At 32.9% G+C, this 27,169-nt stretch overlaps 1 protein-coding gene across 2 annotated transcripts; it reads left to right on the forward strand.

Moving 5' to 3' along the window:
- Positions 1–4,843: 4,843 nt before the first annotated feature.
- LOC149423987 (fatty acid hydroxylase domain-containing protein 2-like) lies at positions 4,844–25,889 on the forward strand. 2 transcript variants are annotated; one of them, XR_016302233.1, is made up of 7 exons: positions 4,844–4,997; positions 7,256–7,385; positions 17,372–17,445; positions 18,412–18,587; positions 22,086–22,264; positions 23,437–23,847; positions 25,649–25,889. XR_016302233.1 is itself a non-coding variant. In XM_089632222.1 (6 exons), exons 1-6 carry the CDS (start codon positions 4,907–4,909, stop codon positions 23,711–23,713), a joined length of 927 nt encoding a protein of 308 aa, XP_089488348.1. In that variant the 5' UTR covers positions 4,844–4,906; the 3' UTR covers positions 23,714–23,860. The 2 variants fall into 2 exon arrangements, 1 of the variants encoding a protein (XP_089488348.1); XM_089632222.1 differs by lacking the exon at positions 25,649–25,889 and having other exon boundaries at positions 23,437–23,860.
- The last annotated feature ends 1,280 nt before the right edge of the window (positions 25,890–27,169 follow it).

The following is a 27,169-nucleotide window of genomic DNA, read 5'->3' on the forward strand; positions in this document are numbered from 1 at the left end:
ATTGTTACCCCCAAAAATTTTACTTCAGAAGCTTTGGGGATTGCAGAATTTTTTAATAAAAGGTGACACTCTTGAGTCTTTTAGATTGAAAGTTCAAGACCATTTAACTTGAGCCATTTGCATTGAGATATTTGACGGCGAGAGGGATGATTTTGGATGATAAGAAGAAAGCTATGTCATCTGCAAACTCAATAACTTTTACTTGTGGGGGAATAGTGACATGCATATCGTATGTGTATATATTATACAGTAAAGGGGACAGTACATCGCCTTGTGGTAAACCCTCCCAAATACGAGTAGACCTTCTTTAAGGAGAAATATCTGGTAGCTCAATGAAAATTTTCCTCTTTTTTATCTTTAATAATAGATTGGACAAACATGGGGGAAGGCCAAGGCCTAAAAGTTTTTTTTCAGGATTTGGATGGAAACATAAGGCGCCTTCTATATCTATAAAGACGGCAAGACAAACTTCCTGTTTAGAAATGGATAAATTAATATCAGTGCTAATGATGGCAAGGTTATCTTGAGTGTATTTTTTTTCCTAAATCCAAATTGAGATGGAGAGAAAAGCTGTTGACCTCGACAAAAAATTCTAATAGGTTTTTAATAAATTTTTCATGAAGTTTACTGAGGGTGGATGAAAGAGCGATTGGCCTGTAGTTGGATCCAGAATTTCGTGATTTGTTTGTTTTTAAAATTAAGATGATTATTTGAGAACTCCAATCTTCAGGCATTATGCCAGTCTGGAAGATTTTATTTAGAATGCTTAAGAAGTGGTTTAGAACATTATCATTACTATTTTTGATTATGCTGTAAGGTATACCATCTCTGCCTAGAGATGAGTCCTTGACTGTTGATAAACACTTTTTAGGTCAATTAAGGTGAATGGAGAGTCTAGCCAATGATTAGACATAGGAGTATTATAGATGGGCGTTATTTCATCTAAGTTAGGTACAGAAGGGGGGGAAATTATGTCCAAGAATTCTTCTATCCATTTAGAATGAGACGCTCGAGGAGATGGTGAACTGAAGTAGGATCGAAATCTTCGATCATAGAACTAACGTCCGAAATTGGAGTGTTCGGAGATACAGAACTGCAGAAGTTGTACAACCCAGATTTTTTTTTGACCTCAATACCCTTTTGGCATTGGATTCGGCGCTTTTGTATATAAGATAGTTCTCCAGTCATATTGTAACGATAGGAAAAAGATTTAGCTTTCCGAATTCTTACTACTTTGGAACATTCCTCATCCCACCAGGGAGTTGGAGAGAGTTTTTTGAGAGATTTAGTTTTAGGGGGAGGATTTGATTTATTTATTGCAGTTATGAGCATTCATTTGAAGTATTGATTTGAAGTTGTAGTCATCTTTGACGGAAAATATATCGGTGGCGGGTAAATTTAGTAGGAATTTGTCCATATGAGAGTTAAATTCATCCCATTTGGTGTGTTTCATTTTAATCTTTTTCGAAATATGAGACTTGTCTGATTGGAAATAAGTTTTCTTAATTCCTTCTTTAGCCATCTTTTTGGACATTATTACAGTGTTCATCATCAGGGCAGATGGGCCCATGGCAGATCTGCTCTGATGATGGACACTCTATACTCATAATCATATCTCATAATTTTAAAATAATATTTATATTACTTTCCATCAAAAAATGTAAGTTTATCTCAATTATTTATGCAAATTTAATGGTCTCATTAAAATATGAATATATTATTTAGAATCTAATGGGTCTAGTTCGTAGTTAAAATAACACTATACATTATAATGTTGTTTCTATGCCGACAAGTTTTTTCTTAACCTTGGGCGGCCGGTGTAGCAAAAACCTGATAGAATCTGGAATGTTTTGTTTTCTATAAGAAATTATAAGATGCTTTCTAAACAAAGTGTTTTAAAAGTAACCCTATAACTGTTTAGAGTTATATTCCAATTTTGTATAGCAGGTCATACTTCTAGTAATCTATATTGAAACGCACAAAGCAAGAATCTATCAGAGATATGAGTATCCAGGAAAATAGCTTGATTATCTGGGCCCCCTCTGAACAAAACCATATCCCAGAAATCGAAAGAGTACATAAGAGGTCTATGCGTTACCTATATATGAAGGAATATATAATCCTTTCTTTCTTAACAAGAATGCTTGATTTCAATATTACCCCTTAGAAAACACCTTAGAAAAATATTTTTGGGACTAATTTTTTAAATTTATTTTGGAACAATACAGACAGTGTAGTAAAACTCTCCGCACAACCTTTTTATATTCACATGTACCTCAAATTTGTGATCTTATCCGCAATACATTGGTGTATAATCGTTTTATTGAGAACATGAAGAAATACGTAAATATATTTAGTCCGTCGCATTAAGTTAGAAAAAAGGTTGGTTAATACACAAATTCACAAACTACTTTTCATGAATGCAATAGTTAACGTTCAACATTTACATTAAATAGGAATATCGTTTTAAGGAATTTCTGCAAAATATGCAACTTTTTCCTGAAATTAAATTAACATGTTTTGTCCATGTAGTAGAATGGGGAGGGGGGGGGGGAAGTGTTTCAGAAGTAAGTAAGAAGAGGTTAATTTTTAATATAAAAAAATATATATTTTATATTTCTTGGATAATTTGTATAGCGCCGCTTTTGTGAGACATCACCTCAGGGGCGCTTTACAGTTGATGCAGGTATTACAAAAAATATAAATATTACAAAAAGAAAGTGAAGTTAAGTTAAGTAAAATGAAATACAGGAACAGGTGACACGAAGGTAGAAGATGGAGGCCCTGCAGCAAGCAGCAAGAATCCCAGGTGGTACTTTAAAATAGTGCTCCGCAACCTTTTCTCATCTACGACACACCAAAATTCTTTCTAGAATTCTGTGGCAAACCAAAAGCTAAAAATATATAGGTATTAAATAATTATAAGCAATAATTAGTCGACTAAAATATCAATACAAATTGAAAATATCTCCCGAGTAGAAATGGTAAATGAATGTCTGATGTCCGGTCAGGTGTTCTGAAACCACTGAGCTATGTCGGCTTATTTCCAACCCGCCAAATGATTCAATATGTACTAGTACCTCAATTAACGATTACTGCTTGTTATATTTTTTCCACCTGTAAACAACCGACTTAATTTTTGTCTGAAAGGCTTTGTGAGTGCTAAATTTCTCACTAGATGGCGTCGAGACATTTAATATCTTCATTTATTGGTGCAATATTTTTGACTTGTGAAATATTATTATTTTTTATGATTAAATAATGTTTATAAAACAAGGTTTTATGCAAAGCATAAAGGATAATAAATAATTAAATTAATAAAAATAAGCAATAATTAGTCGCCTGAAATATAAATAAAAATTGAAAATATCTCATGTCATTATTTAATCTGTAATTTCCTCTCGAATTTGCAGAGGTGCTTGTTCCGTATTAATGGAATAAAAATACTGAACAAATTTCTGCTGAAGCATACTTTAATGTTGGGACAGATCCACAATAATTATTTGTTTTCAATTGTACTATGGTTGGTTCTTTGGTACATTTCCATAAAATCTTTTTTGCAACTTTTTAGGCCAAAGTTCGAGTTTTTTTTCAACCCTTGTAATTTTTCGGAGTTCGTCAATATATTCTCATTTGGACCTTGCATTTATTATTAAGTTCATTGAAATGCTCGAATATATCAGCCATGTATGCAAGTTTGGCTATCCAGTAATTATCATCGAGGTGCTGGTTTAGTTTTGGCATATTTTGATTTAAAAGAAACTCACGAACCTCGTGAAGAAGCTATCTAGCAACTGTCTAGTTCAAGTCCGTCATTGGATTCATAAAAATGAAACCCCCCCGCCCTTGGGAGCAGTTAGAACTCTTGTGCGGTATTCACAATATTAAAAAAACCCTGACCTAACCTCCCCCCCGCTATTAGGAGCAGTTATGACTCTTTCGCGGTATTCACATGATAATAAATAAATTAAATAGCCTCCCTCGACATTTTACGTTTTTGTATGGGACATTTTTAGTGCATCTTGCATGAGGTACTCAACACTAGACTGAACACCATTGATTCATTCTGAGGACCCTGTAATGTGTAAGTATGTGCAATGTTCATAAGTAATAAGTCCCTCAGGCAAATATAAATAAAAAAAATCATAAAAAAATGCGAATCGTAAATTCAATAGAATAATAGGTATACTTTTGAAGATATTGTTTTGGATATATTATTTATAATTTTTCAATAAAATGTGAAATATGTGTGTACAAATATCGAAATTATATCAATTTGTAAGTGCGTAAATAAATAGACAAATTGGGGGATCTTAAAATTTTAATTCAGAACATTAATTTACGATAAATACTTTATTATTTCATCATATTGTACAATTATATGACATGAAATATGTGTTGTTTATTACAACATTACTTTAAAAAATTTACAAAGTGCAACGACCAACGGTATATTTTTACTACAGTAAAAAATGCATACTTTTTAAAAATTTAAAAATATATATAGTTTACAAGATAAAATAAAAATCTTTCGGAATAATTTATATTTTGTTTGTAGAAAAGAGTCGATACGTCTAGAGTTCTATTTAAAATCACTAATTTTCTGCTGCGTTTAACCTTCTTAACCGCTCGAAAAATAATTAAAATGATTAATAATTATTTAAGCCTTTTTTATCCTTAGATCTGTGATAATGGAATACTGGCTGGCCGCCTCTAACGAATTTAGATAAATACCAGATAACGTGCGTTATCGCACGTCGAATACTCAAGATTCAACCATGACAAAACATAGTATCGTTTCAACATTATATGGGAGTCGCACTTTATAACCAAATCAGTAGGAAACGTGAACTGGCCATCTCTGCATCTCTGAATCTGGCTACTTTTGGTTCGTGCGAGTTTAACTATGACAATTCAAGAAGCCGTTTTGGGAGAATTTTCCCAAACACCTAAAACCCAACATAATGGAACACCTAAACTCTCATCAAAACCTGCATGTAAGCTCATGTTACATATTATAGATTATTTATTGTCACTTATTTTATTTCGTGATAAAAGTGAAGTTACTGAATTATATTTATTAGCGTGTGATCTAGTGAAGTTGATATATATTCAACAACTTGCGATATTATGTTAGTGAAAATGTTATGTGTAGAAACTATCTTACCTTTGGTATGAAGATTAATCGATATCCCTACTGATAACAATTCATACAAACATAATTATTTATGTAATTTAAATTACTGTGCTTAGATAAACCTGCCCACGTTAAAAAACATTAAATCAAACAAACTAATTTCGGTTGTCTGTGATGATGTGCGTTAGTTATTCCCGCGTGAATTATTCACGCGTAAATTTTTTCACATTCAATAAACCTAAATTTATTTGAATTTAAGATTCACATTTTCAAAATTGGAACTGCTCACGTGAAGAATAATTCACAAATTCTATAATCTTATAATAAAATCTGTAATCGGAAATTAATTAATTAATTATAATTGTAAACGTGCGTATTTGTTTTGTTTACATTTTTGACAGAATTCGTGATTTTCAAGAAATACAACTTACGGTTGTCATTCGAAAGGTAAATTTCTGATTTTTTCTAATTTTGATTTCATTCTCCAATTTTCAAGTTTAAGTTTTAAGTTTCAGTTAAATATAAGTTAATAAAGAAAATTGAAAATATCTATATAAATACTTTCAGATATAATATTTCATTGGCAAGATTCAATAGCAAAATATTTTATAAATACCTACTTTCGGAATTTTCACGGGTCAGCGCTAGTTTTTAATAATAATAGCTAAGTATAATAACATATATTAGCAATTATTAAATATGTCTACTTTTTATGGTTATGTTCTACACACAGCTATCTTAATTGTAAAGAATAAAAAAGTCAGTTAAACCCCTAAAAACTGTCGAACTTGTTGAATCTGGTAAGTGTGAAAAATTTTGTAGCTTTAACGCGTCTCCAGGTGTCCGCATCATTTCCACCTCGTAATCTAAACTATTTCCGAAAATAGTGTTGAATATTTGGCTAGTATTTATTTACTAGTTTTGTTATGTTTATATTTGGGATACCACAAAACAATTGTCTTTTAGTTTGGATAACGAGAGGGAAATGAAAATCCAAAAGAAAAAAAACTCGGACAAAGCCGGGAAGTATTTTCAAGTTTGGTATTAAAAAAATTTAAAACGACAATTAACAGCTTTTAGGTCTCAGATTATAAAGAAAGAGATAAAAAAAGTGAGTTGAAACTCGGGCGAAGCCTGGTAGTGGTTTAACATACATAATATATACCAGCGTAGGTACCTTGGTACATAACTATGTTTGTAAAATGTAACTATAATCTACGAATTGATTATACTTATATTTCCATATAAGTACAATTAAATCATGTCGCTTTATCTTGTTTAATTGAAACTCGGAATTACTTATTGGTTTACGTACATTTTTAAACATATTTTTGGTAATTCTAAAATTTTTCCGATATGCTATAACGATAATGAATGGTTGAAGCTGGTTTAAAAGTTAAGCATTCCGTAACTAATACATTTAATATCAAATGCTTAAATTAACCATAATGAATAAATATGAATAATTTGATTGCATTTAAAATATTCGCCGTAAACAAGTGTAACTTGTTCGACCTTGTATTCAACCATAAAAAATTATTAAGATTTCATTTAATTATCTGTATCCTCATTATTTATTATAAATGTATTTACTCAGTATAATATCATGTTCGAATGAATCATGTTTTATAAAAAAAACAGCACAAAGAAAAGTTGACTCAAACTGGATTTGAACTTTCGCTCTTTAGGCATCTGCTCTAACCCTAAGCTACACGTTAACCGTGTATACGTTAAAACCCCGATAGAACCACAATTACTATTTGGGAGACGGGTATAGGTACCGCTGCCTCGGGAACCATTCGTTGGATACTCAACACCTCTGCCATAGGTCACCCCTAGTGGTTGGCTAAGTTTGGTGACTTAGCAGGTACAACAACAACATTATTTTATAATCGCTGCCATTTATCAGGAATCTAAAATATTAACACATTATACAAATAGGCACTTAAAACAGTCATAAAACATAGCATTTATGAGAAAATAGTACATATACGCGTAAATTAGATTTCTGCTTCAATCAGTTAATGCTGTTTTGTATATTATTTTATAGGTATTCCCAGTTTTATGACGTTAATCAATTGGCTATTTATTTTATCAATAACTCAATATATTTTTCAGACGGCAGAATCTCGCAAGAAAAGGAGCAAAATACTGAACCCTCATGGCTTCATTCCATAGCGAGCGGTCTCGTCCTTTCGATCGGCGCCGCTTTATTGATACTCACAGTATTGAAAAATATCATGACCTGGTAAGCAAGTTAACTCCAATGAGTTAACCCAAAATGTAAACTAGCCCGAATTCCCGGTGTCCCAAAATCATTCCATTATGCCTATGTTCTAATATCATAATATATGTTCCAATAATCCCATTATTCTGATATTCCATTATTCTAGAGGAATAATGTAAAACCATATATAGAATGGGTCTCATGGGAATATTGCATAACCATAGGAAGTGGGTTCAAGTTTGGGCGTCCGCAAAATTAATTCAAGGAAATTGTTGCTTGAAATGGCTTTAGCCATGTTTGGTGACCAGATATGAATTGCCAGGTACTTTACAACCTGCAACTCCCCATATGCTTCCCCTCTCCACTCTCACCCTCCTCACAACGTACCCCAACTGAGGACGCAATAGTCGCACTGGCTACAGACGGTTGAGAGTTGTAGGGCATCGTGAGATATTCGAATGAAAAATAACAAAATATCCTAATTTTCCAATATTCCAATATAAAAAATCTAATATCCTAAAATACAACCGTATTTTTACGTGATTTATTTTTGGGGTATTATGCCTAGCTGCATTTCTATTTTCTACACCTGCCCTGATGATGGACACTGGGAGGTTGTTCGAAACGTTAACTAAAGAAATTTAAAAAATAAATTACGGTAATGGCTTAGGCATTTGGCCGTGAAAATTTCAATCATTTCAGACCATATTTTTCTTTGATGTTAGTAAACATTTTAAAAATGCCTAATCTTTAAGATCGAATAGAATTATTACAATCTATAGCAGTAATGTCTATAAATTTTCCGTATCGGAAGAGTAAAGATGCTTATTACTTAAATAAACAACAATAAATCCATGATGCTTATTACTTAAATAAACAACAATAAATCCATGATGCTTATTACTTAAATAAACAACAATAAATCCATGATGCTTATTACTTAAAAAAACAACAATAAATCCATGATGCTTATTACTTAAATAAACATCAATAAATCCATGATGCTTATTACTTAAATAAACAACAATAAATCCATGATGCTTATTACTTAAAAAAACAACAATAAATCCATGATGCTTATTACTTTAATAAACAACAATAAATCCATGATTTATTTATTTAACGCCCAGAGGGCTTTTACATGTATGTAGGTGGTACAATTTTTATGACAGACAATTTTGAAACATGAGAAAGAAATAATAAAAATAAAATTATATTAAAAAATAACAAATATGCAATAAATAAAAATAACACGAACATAATTTAAAAAATACAGCGATTTGACTGGTTTACAAAAATACTACTTCCATTTAGGAATAGTGTTGAAATAAATTTTTTATGTGATCCACAAAATTCGCAAAGTTAATATTAAATATATCGACATCATCTAAGTATTGGTTTCCCATAGTGTGAAACCGTTGTATTGGGGAGTTCGCAATGTAATTGCGATTATGTGTGTTGTAGTGAAATAGTGTATTTTGTCGTGTTGTTATTGTAGGTATTCGTAAGTTTATGAGTTGCAGAAGTTCGCAACAGTTGAATTTAGAGTTTAGAATTTTGAATAAAAAAGTTAAATCGTTTATTTTACGCCTTTCTTCCGATGTGTGTATTTTTAGAGTATACCTATAATAAGAAATGATATTTTTAGTCTTCTAGTGGGATATTTAATTTAAAATTTATAAAATAAAGAATTTTTTTGTATTCGCTCAATGTTATTAATGTGAATTTTGTAAGTGGGAGACCAAACTACTGAGTTGTATTCAATTATGCTTCTAACTCTCTAGTTAGTTAAACTGTCATACATATCTCTATATGTATGACAGTTTAATGACTTGTATGGAGTTAAAGTTTTTAGTTGTTCTTAATACGAAGCCTAGTGTTTTTATGCCTTTGTTTACAATTTGGTGAATATAATTGGCGAAACTTAGTAATTCATCCAAAATAATTCCGAGATCTCTCATTTCCGTGACTCTTTCTAAAGCTGTACTGTTAATGGAATATTCAAATAAAACAGGATTTTTATTTCTGCAGAAAGTCAAGGTTTTGCATTTGTCTACATTTAAAAACAGATTATTTTGTACGCACCAATCTTTAAACTTATTAATTTTTGACTGAAGTATTTGGCAATGATTTACATCAGTTATTTTTTTGTATAGCTTTGATGTCATCAGCAAAGAGCAATAACTCGACATCGTCGAAACAATTTGTTATATCGTTGAAACCGGACCAAGGTGACTACCTTGCGGTAGGCCACTGGTCGCACAGAAAGCTTTCGATAGCAAAGATTTTATTTTCAACAAATAGTTTACTTATTTGTAATAAGCATTTACTTTGTGGCTCGTCATAATTTACAATAAAAGATATAAATTTGTTTTAGACCACTTTAATTTTAATTGTACTCTACCGGTTTCGGAAGCACCCTTCCTTCGTCAGGAGAGTATTAAAACTAACCTATGACACAAAATATTGACAGATTTATACACAAAAAATATAATTTAGGTGTTTGAGTGGGAGGTTAACAAAGGGGGACGGGTAATTGGGGGAATTCCAGCAATAACAGAGCGGTTTACTGGAAATATATCTAGAATGGAACTAAACGATAAATTATTTTGGTTATTCAATATACTAGCGTTATTATTTAGGGATTTTTTGATTTCAAGAGCTTCTAAGTTATCTAATCTTTTGCTTTTGTTATTACGGTGAAGAATTTTAACCCCTGTGTCTTTATTACAAGTATGATTGGTGGAAATAAGATGATTGGCAAACTCTGAAAAATTATTATTATTTAAACATCTTAAATGTTCCGTGATTCTAATATTTATATTTCTGGTTGTCTTACCTATGTAGAATGATGGACAGTCATTACAACATAGTTGGTAAATGCCTGAGTGGCTCAATTTATGATCTTTATCTTTAGCGTTTTTTTAATAATTTACCTAAGGTGTTATCAGTATAGAACGCGGGTTTAATGTGGGAAGGTAATTTTTTTGTACTAACTGAAGAAAAATTGGATATATTATATAAGATTCTACGCCATCGAAAGGGATTTGTGATTTTATTATTAGTTTCGGCTGTACCAAATAGAAAATTATTAGTTGAAATGAGCTTAAGCTTTTTATTCAGGATTTTATCAATTAAGTGTGTGGAGTAACCATTATTTAGAGCAATTTGTTTAATTTTAGATAGTTCAATTGTGAAATTAACAGATGATAAGGGGATTTTTACTAGTCGGTGTACCATCGAATGATAGGCAGAATGTTTATGTGTTACCGGATGGTTTGACGTGCTATGTATGGTTGTATCCGTGTATGTGGATTAACGATAAATTTTAAAATCTATTTTATTATTTACTGAAGTTAGCGTTAAATCCAAAAAATTAACCGATGCATTACTGCCTATCTCTAAAGTGAATTGGATATTTTTATGGAATGAATTTATAAGGAGAAGGAATTTAGTTAGTTGCCGCTCTTTCCCAGTCCAAATACAGAAGATATCGTCAACGTATCTCTTCCTAAGAACATTCTTTAAAAGTTCCGATTTACAATTAAAAATCATATTTTCTAGGTTATTCAAAAAATGTCTGCTGTTAGAGTACAATTAAAATTAAAGTTGTCTAAAACAAATTTATATCTTTTATTGTAAATAGTTTACGATTTGATAAATAGCTAGTAAACCATTTTAGCATGTTATCTCTTACTTCTAGGGCAAATAGTTTTCGGGTTAGTAGTTTATGGGATACTTTGTCGAATGCTTTAGAAAAGTCTGTAAATATGCAGTCGACTTGTTTATTTTTTGCAAAAGATTCTAATATAAAGTTTTGAAATATTGTTAAGTAAGTTGCGGTTGATCTACCTTTGATAAAACCGTGTTGTTTTTGGTCAATTAGTTTTATTCATTTGGGATAGATTTCATCAAGAACCAGTGATTCAAAAAGCTTAGGAAGTACTGACTATATACAAATGGGGCGATAATTGGCTATCTCAGACACTTATAATTTAAATAAATAATAATAAATCCATGATTATTATTACTTAAATAAATAATAACGAATTCACGGTGATTATTACTGAATGAAATATATTTACTAATTTTTAAAAACACATTTATTAGAAACACAACACTGTTTAGTAGGTACTACGAATTAGGCCTCCTCTGTGATGGTTTCTTATCATTTCTGTGGTGATTTTTTTCATGATTATTTCTTGATTTTTTAAATGATTTTTGTTTTCATAAAATATTTCTCAAACATGCGATGTACGTAGTTTCTATTTTACATATCTATGGTACCTACATTTAAAAATATTATTATTCATACATGTTGTGAGCTTTTTTTAATCTTTGAGTTTTATCCATTATTTATTTATTATTTCAGAAAATATAATAATCAGAACACCTCGTGATGTGATTTTTAGTTGTGTATTGTTTTCGCAGGATTATTAAGTTATTTCCAAAATAACGCTGTTTTAACCAACAAAAACATAAAAGTAATATAAGTACGCCAAGTTTGTCTAAATATTAAAGATAAAATATCCGGTAATAAACTAATTTAATAATTTTTTTTAATAAATAATAACGCTAGTATATTGAATAACCAAATTAATTTATCGTTTAGTCCCATTCTAGATATATTTCCAGTAAACCGCTCTGTTATTGCTGGAATTCCTGCAATTACCCGTCCCCCTTTGTAAACATCACACTCAAACACCTAAATTATATTTTTTGTGTATAAATCTGTCAATATTTTGTATCATAGGTTAGTTTTAATATTCTCCTGATGAAGGAAGGGTGCTTCCGAAACCGGTAGAGTACAATTAAAATTAAAGTGGTCTATAACAAATTTATATCTTTTATTGTAATTTATTTCTTATATTCCCTGTTCCACTATTTGTTTACCTGTTTAAATTACTTGTTTGGTGGTTTTGATGGTTTGGTGGTGATAAGTTATTTCCTCTTTACCGCCTTCATAAATAATTGGTACTCAGTAACGGTTGTTTGTAATTATTATGGAAACGAATGTTTTGACGAGTCCAGGCTTAGTTACGTTGTCAAAAAATATTATGTAAATATCTATATTCATCTCCTTGTGATGAAACAATCAACATCTAGCGTCGAAACAACACAGTCCGATATTAGAAATTGTGGATTTTTTCTTGTTCCAGATAAATATTTCCTCGCTGTTTCTACACGCGGTCAGGACTTATCTGATGAAATCGGTGATTGCGCTGGGTATTAATAGGAGCTATTTATAGGGTCAAGGCTACGATCGCGCCGCCCCGCTGGAAAATAATGTAATATTTATATACTGCAATGCAGTCCATGTAAAGAAATACGAAAAATACGCATTAGCGTTGTATGACTTACTGTCATAGAACATGAGATGCTCAATAGTTACAAAACAAAAACAAAGGGGATAAGATATCTCTAGCAAACATCAAACTCCTTTGTTTGAAGTTTGAAAACCTTAACCTCCTGACTTAATAAAAACTTTTTATTTTAAATTTAAAATAATTGATCAATAACCATTTACCCTGATTGTTTGTGTAAGAATTCAAATGGTTTATTATAAAGGCCCTTAAGTTTACTAAAAACCGCACAAGAACCATATTTTTCAAGATAGCGGCTTTCTCTTAAGTTTTAGGTAGGAGCACTAATGAGTCACTTACAATCTGAAATTAAAAATATATCAAAATACTATATTTCCTAAATATTTAGTCGCTTTTATCTTGTCTAGTTTCCAAAATAGCGGAATATTATCAGAGCGTTCATTTTCATTGTGTTATTAAGCCCCGCGTACCCAATTTCTAACAAGTTTCTCGTTAACTCTTTAAGTATTTAAGTTCCAAAAAAGTAAATATGTTATTTTTGAAGATAATATCTATACGTTACAGCGTGAATTATATAAATTCCCTCGATGGAAAAAAATCGCAAAGTAAGCTCCGAAAATTATTAAAAACATGTTTTGTTCCGTTATTTAATATTTTATAGGCATGAAAAAATTCACAGTGTACCTTTAAATACAGGAGATTTTTGCTCTATTTCAAACAAGTCGTGTGTATAATAGAAATTAAATATTATTTATATTTTTCATTCCAATCGTTTCGAATATTAGCGCGCACTCTCTAACATTCGGATTTACATAAGACCCTTTCCCTCCTTTTGTTATTCACCGCCCAGATGGCGCCTATGCTAGTATTTTTGGCATCGAAAATTACGTAATTTATTGTAAATAATATATAATTTAAAATATTTGAATAACTTTTTTACGTGTATATATTACGTGCATTTATCGGTTAAATAATATTGTTTTTCAAAAATGGGAAATAAATAACAAACATATATTAATTCACCAAAATCACACATGCTGCAATATTGACGTTAAACCCTTGCTACTGAGGGAGGAAGAGCCCATTTTACACAGTTTCCGTATATTTTTTATGACATTAATATTAATATAATAAATACAATATATTATTTTCTTATATTATGTTACCATACGTTTTTTACTCCAAATAAATACTTCTTTTTTAAAAATTGTAAAAGAAAAGTTTTACTTGCCAACTTTCGGTGTCCGATTCCCAGTACAATGATATGGAATAATAATAACATAGCATTTATATAGCGCAATTGTGTCATTTCACTTCAAGTGCCATTTACTATAAGAAAACTTAAGAACAGTATTTTAGTATTAGTGGTCAGTTTCTTGAAATGAAATGGAATGGTCTGCATTAGCGTAGGTACAACATTATGGGACGTTCTACCGTTCCGTATTCTGAAAGAGTACCACAATAATCTTAGCTCCAATCTTTCGAAAAGTATATATTAGGTCATGATCCAACAAATTTTTTTTTGTGAAGTGAATGTGAAGTTTCATTAATAATATCTGCCGCTGTATCAATGCCAATTCTTTAATACCGCATGAAGTTTTTTAATCGTAGGAATTAGCTTTTACAGAAATATGCATTAAACCAAAAATCAAATTTCTGGAATCGTATAAAACGTGCTATCGTTTTTTTCGCAACAACGCAGTGGATAGCCGTTTGGGTGTGCAGGGTTTTAAATTGACCTTCAAACTGCACTGTCTGTTTTGCTGTACGGAGGGTTCAAATCATTTTGATAGAAAAAAAGCTTAAAACAATATAAATTACTAGCAGTTAAAAACCCGCTCCGCGGGTTTTTTTCTGCTAGGCCCTGCGGGCGGCACTTACTTGGGCTTCGCCCAGTTTAAGTGATACTAACAACAGTTACATTTAATAGGTAGATATTAGGTCATTCACAGAGAGAGGGTGAGTATATATTGTTAAAACACGGAACAGGAAGGCGTTTAGGCATAATAATAATGACAGTTGTTCGGGTCAAACTTTACCTTTCCCGAATAATTGCCTAAATGGCTCAAGGTAAATTAATATAGGTAAATATTCGGAATCGCTGGACACGGAAAATAGGAAATATTTTTAAATAATACCTTCTGATTTACCTTAATTACTATAAAAGGAATCGAACAGCATTTGGGAAAATTTTAATTTTAGCTTTTTTAATTACGTAAAATGAAAATTCGCTTTCGCTGTATGGGATGACAGCCTGAATAATTTCTGTTGATAACATTTTCTTTTGTCGGTATTCCTGAAATGAGCGGCTAGAGACAATTGAAAAACGTAAATTAAAAAAATATAATGTAATACAATATTCCGGCAAAATAGTGCCTACTTAGCACAAATGATTTATTTGACTATTATTTTATTTAACCTCACCTATAATAACCTAACCTAACCTATAATAATCCAGCCTAACCTATAATAATCCAACCTAACCTAAAATAATCCAACCTAACCTATAATAATCTAACCTGACCTAAGCTTACCTCACCTATAATAATCCAACCTAACCTAACCTATATCCTAACCTAACCTATAATAATCCAATCTAGCCTAACCTAACCTAACCTTACCGAACCAATCCTAACCTAACCTATCCTAACCTAACCTAACCTATACAAATCCAACCTAACCTATAATAACCCAACCTAACCTAACCCATAATAACCCAAACTAACGTTACCTAACCTAACATAACCTGACTTATCCTACCCCATAATAATCCAACTTAATCTAACCTTACCTATAAACTAACTTGAACTATACTAATCCAACCTAATCTAACCTAATCTAGCATAACCCAACCTAACCTATCCTAACCTATAATAACCTTTTTTTTAAATATTTCCTTACTTGTAAAAGAAACCAAAATACCAAAATAATATTTGCATAGAGTAAATTATGGTAAAAATTCTAGACACTCATATCAGGAATACCAAAAAAAGAAAATGTCATCAATAGAAATTATTCCGGCTGTCATCCAATACAACGAAAGCAAATTTTAATTTTACGTGATTAAAAATTAAAATGCTAAAATTCAAAAATTCCCGAATGCATTCAGATTCCTTCTATATTAATTAAGGTAAATCCGAAGGTTTTACTTAAAAATATTTCGTATTATCCTTGTCCAGCGTTTCCGAATAATACCTTAATATATATTATATAAATATTTATACCTGGCAAAATGATTGTTTTATTATACATATAAGTACATGTCAGATTAGAGATTTGTTGGCTAATTTTACAATCAACGAAGCGTTTCTATCTTCCGATTGTCTTTCATGTTATTTTATTGGGTTGGCAGTGCCTATACTTTCGCGTATATCATATCGGTGTTCTGTCAAAATAATGCGAAATTATTATTTACGTAAATAATATTAAATATCAATATTTTTCAAAATCGTACATGCAAAGAGTTGTTGTTTATTGTCATTAAGTTGAATCAAATGTTTGTTTTAGAAACGATGACATTGCAAAGTTTAAATAAACTTCCAGAAGAAATCTTTTTATTTTGCATATTTAAATATTCGCGCCAGCCCCTTGGTTCGTTCTTTCACCGCCAGAGGAGCGCTCTGTCGGCTATCTTTGACGCGGTACGTATCGGCCATGTTGAATGAACGCGTGCTTTTTTCGTCAAACGTCAAACGTAATCACGTAATTGTGGATAATTTTCACTGTAATGTAATTAATCCAATGGATCGTGAACTTTCTAAAACATATTTTCTTCGATATTATCCAAAAATTGTATGAGCAGAAACGATATTTTTGAATAAATATCGTATTACATGTGGCGATTCTATTTCAGTATGAAATCGTGTCTTAATCTTTAAAGTCTTATTTAAACACAATTTGAATTTGACCAATCACAGGGCCTACATCGTCCAGACGCTGGGACAATAATACTATTAGATAATCGCGTTGTTATAATTTAACTTTATAATAGATATTTATTATAAGTATAATATATAATATATACGGGTTTATAATTTATATAAGTGGACGAAAGTAGATATTATAATATATAAGATATCATATTGATAACATTACAGGCAAAACCTTAATTCATTTCGATTAAAAAAATGTTTTTAACTTTATAAGAGAAACATCATTAAAACTCGAATTAAATTGTATTCATTTGATAAAAGTATAAAATATACATAAATGACTTATATATTAATATAATATAAAAAAAACAATAATAATGCTCACAGATTGAGAACTACGGGTATTTTAAATAGTTCAGCACTTTGCTAGTATTTTCATCCACCGAGATAATTTTTTTATTTATCAAGTGCCAAATAACTAACCACGGCTGCTGCTTGTCAACTGTTATTACGTGTAGCCGTAAAATGCATTGCGAATTTTGTTAGTTACATGTTACATGGAGACTTATTGGTTGTTCCATAATATTTTTTCAATGTTGTCTATCTTTTTCAACAGATATAGCAAACGTAAGATCGTAATTTAAATTCGCTTATTTTTAAAAGACTATGGTAACCCTATTCAAACCCTATGAAATCTGAAAGAGGTGGGCGTTGCCCATTTACAATTCGAAAGACGGAATGCCGGACCTTAATTGATGACTCTTCAATTTCAAAAAAAGAAACCAGCAAATTGATTTGTTTTTGTTATCAGGCTTACACAGAGACACTGGGGGAATTCCGAAGACATCTGGCAAGCTCGATGGAATTCTATGTTAGATATTATTGGTAAGTAAGTTTAGTTTCTTATCTTATAATTGTTTCCCACTTGTAATAAAGGCAACGTGATGGATAAAACATCCGTAAATACTTCCTTAACTATTATCTATCATACCATGGCTGACGCACGTGGTCAATCACTCGGAGAAAATGTCTATTTTTAATTATTAGTACTTTAAAGTACCGTATTGAATGCCAGGGTTTTATTTGGCTAAAAAGATATGTAGGTAATTTTGAATTTTGAAATAATATGCGTCCAACGAGGATTTTGCAACGGAAGTAACATTAGTAAAGCGATGCGACTTTTCAAAAGCTCGGTTGGAGGGTTACCAACATCTACCATATTATTATTTTGCAACAGGGGTAACATTACTAAAGCAATGCGACGTTTCAAAAGCTCGGTTGGAGGGTTACCAGCATCTACCATATTATTATTTTGCAACGGGGGTAACATTACTAGCAATGCGACGTTTCAAAAGCTCGCTTGGAGGGTTACCGACATCTACCGTATTATTATTTTGATCATGCTATATTAGATTTTCTATTTTTCTTCTCTCTATAATAATTTTTTTCTCCAAAATGGTCGTAACTGTTTCTTCGCCTCTAAACCATAGATTTTCTTAAGTCATTTTAAAATAAAACAAACATATCTTTTTAAATTTACTAAATCGCTTGAATCGACTGTGATTAAAATAATTACTATATATACATTGCTATTTTCATTTGTTATAACCTCCAAATATGTGCAATTACATTGGGCAACTGTAATGCAGTCAATTAAGAAATAAATTTACAAGTATATGTTTTGGTAAAAAAGGTTTCATCGCTGCAAATACACTTAAAAAAACATGAACAAATACACTTCAGAGTTTTCCACCACATGACTACATCAAAACAGCATGTGTTTTTTTCCAAGTGTTTAATTATTATGTTTTATTATTACCTCAGTGATAATTGTTTATTTGTTTTTTCCAGGTGATCATCCATTTACCCTTTGGGTAATAGTCCCGAATATGTTGATTTTCGTAATCTATTGGACCGTGGGTGGCTTCTACACCTTCCTAGATGTTTACAACCGACCCGCATTCTTGAGAAAGTACAAAGTTCAACCGGGAATCAACGAGCCAGTGGACACCTCTAAATTACCAAAAGTAACTTAATTGAAACAGATTGATTGTTTGTTTTATCATCCTAAGACATAGTACAAACTGGTATTTATGGTTTCCATTAAATACAAATTGCCTATATACTGGTTCCTATCTTCATCTAACTATTACATAATATGAAGTTATGTAAATCACAGATGTATGTGAAATTATGAATAATTGGTGCAATTAAAAAGAGTGTTATAAACATAAAAAATAATCTTACATCATTTAAAGCGTTAAAAAGTCTATAAATATTTTATCTGCAGGCATTCAAAATATTAAAAATTAACTAATTAAATAAACAATATTAATTTCATGCCACGCTGTTTTGCATAAATTACCTACTCACTTAAAACGGCTTTGCTTAATCTCTAAATAGTATAAAATAAAGTCATTTTTCGTCTCCTTCTGTTTGTGTGTTTAGTTCTAATAAACTACGCAATAGATTTTAATACGGTTTTCACTATCGTTTAGATAATTTCTTCCGATAAGTTTACGTATATAACACATGCATATTAAACAGTATTAAAATCAGTTGCGTAGTTTAGGAGAACTAAGCGCACAAACAGACAGACACTATTATTATTATTATACTATTTACAGATTATACATCAATACTCAATATATTTAATAATTTAAAAAATAAAGTATGTAAAGGGTGTTTTGAAAATCAAAATTGACGATGATTTAAGACTACAACAAGAACAGAATGCCACAAGGAACTAACAACACACCTTTCCTGAATCAACTTGTAATTAATTATTATAAGCAATAATTATTTGCCTATAACTAACTAACTAACTAACCATCACGCCGTTTCCCCGCAGGGGTAGGCAGAGAGGACGGACTGCCAAACAACTCGGTCTTGGCACACACTCCTTGCCTCATTCACATTCATACATCGTCTCATATATACTCTTCTATTGTTCTGACTCACTCAAGACATGGCCCGACTCAAGTATCTGATTCACTTGGTCGTGCCATGTCTTTCTCGGGCGTCCAGGACTTCTGCTACCATTCACATTTGCATCGTATATTCTCCTTACACTCCTTTCTTCGCTCATTCGCACTACATGCCCAAACCATCTAAGCGTCCCTTTCTTGATCTTACTCATTACGCTTACATCAGCCTTGCACTCTTTGCGGATATCCTCATTCCTCACACGATCATACATGGTTTTACCACACATACGCCTCAGGGATCTCATTTCATCTCATTTTCATTTGCCTATAACACAAATACAAATTGAAAAAATCTCCCAATAATTAAAAAATAAACAATGATTGTTGAAAAAATACTAGTATTTGTTGAATTATTTAAAATAAGCCGACGTAGCACAGTGGCTTAGTGCACCTGACTGACAATCAGGGGGGGGGGGGAGGTGCGGGTTCAATTGCCGTCGGCGTGAATTTATTTTTTATCGGAAGATTTTATCAATCTAAATAATTTAAAATATTTGTGTTTCAGGCTAGTAATTGTTTTCTTTAAAAAAATGTTTATCCTTTGTGCTTTGCATAAAAACCTTGTCTTGTAAACATAACTTTATCTTTAAAGAATAATAATAATTTATTATTATATTTTTCGTGGTAAAATCCACTTTTGTCCTGTCTACGTTTATTGGCGACCTGAAAAATCATTTTTGAGTGTTTTTGTTGTTTGTAATTATTACATTTGTAAACTGCACACACACAGAATCAACATTTTGGGACATTTTTGTAAAGTTTTTTTACTCAATATTTGTCGAAATACAAATTAGAAAGCCCAAAACATCGCCACTGAGTAATGAATAAATTTAATTTGCCGCCTTTGAAAGAAATGTCAACGTCATCATGCTACACTAGCGGCCAGAATTGTTGATATTGCCAATAGTTGACTATTATTGATACCATACGGTATTTGCTTAAAGTGACTTGTTATTTTTACCTCCTGCCTACATTTTAATTGTTGGTAGGTTGTACCTAACTGAGAATAGAAACACACTATAAAGCCATGAAACCCTGGTGCAGTGATATGCAATCTTTTTTTTTCTTCTTCACTTCAGGCAAATCTCTTCTCTGTAGGTGTTTACTTTAAATAAATTGTGGGTAAATTAAATAAATGAAGTGTATTCCACCAATGTACCCTTTTATAGGGTAGAAGTCACAAAGTGTATTCCTCCAATGTCCTCCTTAATAGGGTAGAAGTCACAAAGTGTATTCCTCCAATGTCCTCCTTAATAGGGTAGAAGTCACAAAGTGTATTCCTCCAATGTCCTCCTTAATAGGGTAGAAGTCACAAAGTGTATTCCTCCAATGTCCTCCTTAATAGGGTAGAAGTCACAAAGTATATTCCTCCAATGTCCTCCTTAATAGGGTAGAAGTCACAAAGTGTATTCCTCCAATGTCCTCCTTAATAGGGTAGAAGACACAAAGTGTATTCCTCCAATGTCCTCCTTAATAGGGTAGAAGTCACAAAGTGTATTCTTCCAATGTCCTCCTTAATAGGGTAGAAGTCACAAAGTGTATTCCTCCAATGTCCTCCTTAATAGGGTAGAAGTCACAAAGTGTATTCCTCCAATGTCCTCCTTAATAGGGTAGAAGTCACAAAGTGTATTCTTCCAATGTCCTCCTTAATAGGGTAGAAGTCACAAAGTGTATTCCTCCAATGTCCTCCTTAATAGGGTAGAAGTCACAAAGTGTATTCTTCCAATGTCCTCCTTAATAGGGTAGAAGTCACAAAGTGTATTCCTCCAATGTCCTCCTTAATAGGGTAGAAGTCACAAAGTATATTCCTCCAATGTCCTCCTTAATAGGGTAGAAGTCACAAAGTGTATTCCTCCAATGTCCTCCTTAATAGGGTAGAAGTCACAAAGTGTATTCCTCCAATGTCCTCCTTAATAGTGTAGAAGTCACAAAGTGTATTCCTCCAATGTCCTCCTTAATAGGGTAGAAGTCACAAAGTGTATTCTTCCAATGTCCTCCTTAATAGGGTAGAAGTCACAAAGTGTATTCCTCCAATGTCCTCCTTAATAGGGTAGAAGTCACAAAGTGTATTCCTCCAATGTCCTCCTTAATAGGGTAGAAGTCACAAAGTGTATTCTTCCAATGTCCTCCTTAATAGGGTAGAAGTCACAAAGTGTATTCCTCCAATGTCCTCCTTAATAGGGTAGAAGTCACAAAGTGTATTCTTCCAATGTCCTCCTTAATAGGGTAGAAGTCACAAAGTGTATTCCTCCAATGTCCTCCTTAATAGGGTAGAAGTCACAAAGTATATTCCTCCAATGTCCTCCTTAATAGGGTAGAAGTCACAAAGTGTATTCCTCCAATGTCCTCCTTAATAGGGTAGAAGTCACAAAGTGTATTCCTCCAATGTCCTCCTTAATAGTGTAGAAGTCACAAAGTGTATTCCTCCAATGTCCTCCTTAATAGGGTAGAAGTCGCAAAGTGTATTCCACTAATGTCCAGCTGGATAGTGCAGAAGAGAGAATTATAATAGAATTTGTCAAAAAACCTTGTTTTCAGGCTATCGGGGTTATTTTGGTAAATCAGATGGTCGGCGTCTTGGTAAGCATATTTGTGTATATGGTGAGACCTACAGAGTGGCTCGCTCCCATAAGGCCTCTGCCCAGCTTCACCATAACTCTGCTCCATATCGTTCTGTGCGTGTTTTGCCAGGAGGTTGGATTTTATTACACTCACAGGTAAGAAGAATGGTTATCAATTTTTATTTTAATACAGTACACACGAGTGTGATAAGTCATATAACTTTATGGCTAGGGCAACCCGTTTTCGAGCGCATTATTTTAGTGCTGTATTATTATTATTACCATACTCATTTGGTTGGGATATACATAATATATGTATTTGGTATGTTAGAACAGGCGTATTCACATGTGGATCCAGTGGGGCTATGGTATTCACAATAATTATTGCTTTTTACAAGGGCGATACTGATGGTAGGTACCTACAAGGGCTGAGCAGTTTTAGTGTTTGTTGCGAGCGCTGTGATTGGTTAGATTAAGAAACCGGGAGCTTTATGAATCATCATGAAAACAGGACAAAATCAGTTATTGAACGAAAAAAATGAGATTGTGCTTATTTGTTATTTCGTTTTAAATACAGGGTGTATCGGCACTAACCCGACAAACTTTAACCAGCTATTCCTTAGCACATTTGGAGTAAAAAATGTTATGGGCACTTTGCTGTCCGGTAGCATTTTTTTTTCAATTAAAAACAAAAAAATTTAAAATTTCCACACTACATCACTGTCATTGGCATTGCGTTTCGTGTTAAACAGCTGTTATAAGCAAGTGTGTCAAAAAGCGTCTTCGCTCTTTCGCACACACTAAATAATAATAGTTAAAAATGAGACGAATGGTGCCGTGCTATTTCGTTGTGACTGTAAACGTGCGCCAATATAGGTACACACGTGCATTATTCAACGGAATTCGAATAAAATATTTGCCAGATGGGTTTTCAAACTTTATCAAAGGATAAAACAGTGGTGACATGTGGTGAAAATATGAATAATAAATTTTTTATTAAAAAAAAACGTTACCGGACAGCAAAGTGCACATAAGATTTTTTACTCCAAATATGCTAAGGAATAGCTGGTTAAAGTTTGTCGGGTACGTGCCGATACACCCTGTATAGATATGTTTATTTGTGACATAATCAATGAAGTAATGCTAAAAAATAATTACACTGGTAACCGATTTGCTTACCAATAAGTTTATACCAACAATACAAAATCCGATATAATCCGATAATCGATTTAACGATATATTATACATTATCTGTTGGCATTCGAAGACATTAAAATAGATAGGTTTTCAATTGGCTTAATTTATCTCGGATTATTTGTATTTTCCAGGCTTCTTCATCACAAATCCATGTACAAGCACATTCACAAGACGCACCACGAATGGACCGCTCCCATAGCCATCGTGTCCTTCTACTGCCACCCGCTGGAGCACGTGTTGTCCAATATCCTCCCCGTCATGTTGGGCCTCATCATCGGCAATAGCCACGTGGCCACGGCGCTGCTGTGGTTCGCGCTGGTCATCACCGTGTCGCTGAACGACCATTCCGGGTACCACATGCCCTTCTCTCCCAGTCCGGAGTATCATGACTTCCATCACTTGAAGTAAGATTTGTTATTTCTTAGCATCTTATACGTTATAAGATGCAGCGCGCTGGTCACCACCGTGTCGCTGAACGACCATTCCGGGAACCACATGCCCTTCTCTCCCAGTCCGGAGTATCATGACTTCCATCACTTGAAGTAAGATTTGTTATTTCTTAGCTGCGCTGCATCTTGTATGTGTTATCTTATCTCATCGGATATAACAAAAGGGATAATGATAATATAATATTAGTAGCTTACGTTAACCCGGCGTTCGACTTTAATTCGTCTCCCTATCTCATTCCAGTGCAGAGAAAGAGCGTTATGTAAACCTAGTGCGTCTTCACTACCATGTTAACGATAATGCGTTTGGTCTTCCTCGCCCACTTCTTCTATCATTCAGTCCACCATCTAAACACTCTGTAACTCACCAGCAACTCTGGTGTGAACGATTTGAATTTGAGAGCGTTTAAAATCTTGATTACGAATTGATGCACTAGAATGTTTGAGTCACTTGCCTCTCTTCAATTCCTTTTACTCCCACAAAATGATGTAGCTACCAAATATCTAGTTGGCTTCTCAAAACTCTTTTTTGCAGGCATCACTGCCATATTCCATCCATCATATACGATCTGATATATTCTCCGTGAGCGTATCCATGTAAATAATAATACTATACCGAGAGTTATGTTTAAAATGTGCTACAAAGTTGTATGTTTTAAACCAAATTCAAAAAAAAACTACACTAAATGACAAAATGTAGTTATAATTTTAACGATAAAATTATTTATATAAAAATACATATTCATAACTATTAATCACTTAACTAATAAATTTTCAAAATATTAAACTTCCCTATGCATTTCTACCACGTAGTCCGTAAACCTAATTAATGTCTCTCCGCTTTTCATGGGGAAAGTCAGGCATTGCCACAGTGATTAAATAACAAAATATCAAACTTCCATATGCATTTCCACCATGTAGTCCGTAAACCTAAGTAATGTCTCTCCGCTTTTCGTGGGTAAAGTCAGGCATTGGCATAGTGATTAAATAACAACATTAGGTACAATATTTTAGCAGTTAGGTGTAAGTAAGGGGCACGGGACGCTAGGCTCCACACAGAAGGCCCTGAGAAAAAAGTCTCTCAAGGCCTATGGCATCTTTTTTCTCATGGGTCGAGAGAGACTGGCTGGAGAGGTCAAAAGGTTTCCCTCAATCTAAGCCACCACGTAGTAGGTGAAGAACGCATCTGCCGCCAAGACTTAGAGTCTAGACAAACCCCATGATCCCGACTTGGGATGACCTAAGGCACGGGTGTTAGTTATCTGCCGCCAAGACTTAGAGTCTAGACAAACCCCATGATCCCGACTTGGGATGACCTAAGGCACGGGTGTTAGTTATCTGCCGCCAAGACTTAGAGTCTAGACAAACCCCATGATCCCGACTTGGGATGACCTAAGGCACGGGTGTTAGTTATCCAATAAATGGTTCATACCGCCTCCCAAATTGAATTGGCAACATCTAAAAATAATAATGCTGGCCACACACTGCGGACAAATTTTACCATCATACCTGAAAGGTACGCCTAAAAAATGGTATTTTTGAAAAAATTTCTATTTATTTTTTACTTGTACTATTCACTAGAATCAGAAACCGTGTTCGGTTCCTGCCGAAACCGTGCACTTTACCCCCGGGTACCCATGTCTTGCCCAATAGTTCTTCTGAATCTAGCTATATTGCTTTGATGTGTGTGTCAATATTTATTTTATGTAATAAGACAGTGTGGTATATAAATACATACCTACCTATTGTTTAAATATTTAATGTTATTTTTATGTTGATTGGCGCATTGCTCATGACTTTGGAAACGATATTTTTAAACTGATTGGTGCATTGCATTACCTCTTGACTTTGCTAATGTTTTAGAGTTTTAGCAAATAGTTTGATTATTTCTTTTCAGATTTACAACTTGTTTTGGCCGACTCGGTTTCCTGGACAGATTCCACAATACTGACGATTTGTTCCAGGAGTCCAAAGCTGCTCTCAGAAACGTTGCGCTCATTGGCTTGAATTCTGCTAGGGAATTATACCCAGACGATGTAAAGAAATCATAAATATGTACTTGTCGCTCAATTTTGTTTTAAAATGTAATTTAAGAAATGTTAATGTTAATTATGTCACAGTTATATTATTTATAAAGATCTTACCTGATAGAATAATAATTATTTTATAAGAAAACCAAAGTAAACTACACACCTAAAAATAAATGTGTAAAAAAATGATTTGTGTTTTATTGATTTAATTGCCTTCTGATACTTGATGTGGACGAAAGCAAGAAAATTGATTTATTTGTTTACGGGCTAATAGTTGTTATTCATTTATACAAAACGAGAAAAATAATGGAAAAGTTTCGAGAAAACATTCACAAGAATAAAGCAATGACAAATGGGACAAACAGATAAACCTACCAAAGATGTTTATTATTTAGGTAAAGCCTGAACAAGGCTTTAACGGAGTCCATTAGATATCAAAATCTTTCTAAAGTAGCATTTGTTGAAAAATCATAATTCTAACGGGAACAAGTGCAAGACTTGGGTTCAAACTTTGAGAGGCAATTTCCCAGGATCTATTACGCCGAATGGACTATAATTTAGGAATCGTTCTATGAATCATGGTCTGAAGCGAAATCAGTAGCGAAATAACCCAAAAGTTGCATTTGTGGAAAAATCTTCATAAGAATCTCATCTTCCCGTAAGAACGGGCACAAATGCAAGACTTGGGTTCGAACTTTGAGAGTCAATATCCCAGGCCCTATGACTCGGAATGGACTGAAATTTAGGAATCGCACTATGAATCATTGTCTACAACGAAATAAATATCAAAATCTACAAAGTTTAGCATTTGTGGTGAAATCATCATTCTTACGGGCACAAATGCAAGACTTGGGTTCAAACTTTGAGAGTCAATATCCTAGGCTCTATGACTCGGAATGGACTGAAATTTAGGAATCGCACTATGAATCATTGTCTAAAGCGAAATCAATATCAAAATCTACAAAGTGTAGCATTTGTGGTGAAATCATCATTCTTACGGGCACAAATGCAAGACTTGGGTTCGAACTTTGAGAGTCAATATCCCAAGCTCTATGACTCGGAATGGAATGAAATTTAGGAATCGCACTATGAATCATTGTCTAAAACGAAATCAATATCAACGACAACGACTCTAATCATTTTTCCATAATTTCAGCCCGTTTGGTCCCATAAAGCCTGAAAAAACTGCTTCCAAAGGTCGAACCCATGTCTGAAATTTGCGTCTAAAAAATCATGATTTTTCTAAAAATACAACATTATGGAGATTTTTTGACTGAATTCGACTTGGACAACGACTCTCATCATTTATCCATAATTTCAGCCCGTTTGGTTCCATAGAGCCGGAAAAAACTGCTTCCAAAGTTCGAACCCAAGTCTGAAATTAGCGT

This window comes from Hesperophylax consimilis, chromosome 5 (genome assembly GCF_061612785.1).
Source record: "Hesperophylax consimilis isolate HC1 chromosome 5, BYU_Hcon_1.0, whole genome shotgun sequence".
Taxonomy (NCBI): Eukaryota; Metazoa; Arthropoda; class Insecta; order Trichoptera; family Limnephilidae; genus Hesperophylax; species Hesperophylax consimilis.

Coding starts and splice junctions, on each gene's coding strand:
- LOC149423987 (XM_089632222.1), top strand. CDS start 4,907: ATGACAATTCAAGAAGCCGTTTTGGGAGAATTTTCCCAAACACCTAAA. Junction 7,386..17,371: donor TTGAAAAATATCATGACCTG/GTAAGCAAGTTA, acceptor TTTTGTTATCAG/GCTTACACAGAGACACTGGG. Junction 18,588..22,085: donor ACACCTCTAAATTACCAAAA/GTAACTTAATTG, acceptor CCTTGTTTTCAG/GCTATCGGGGTTATTTTGGT.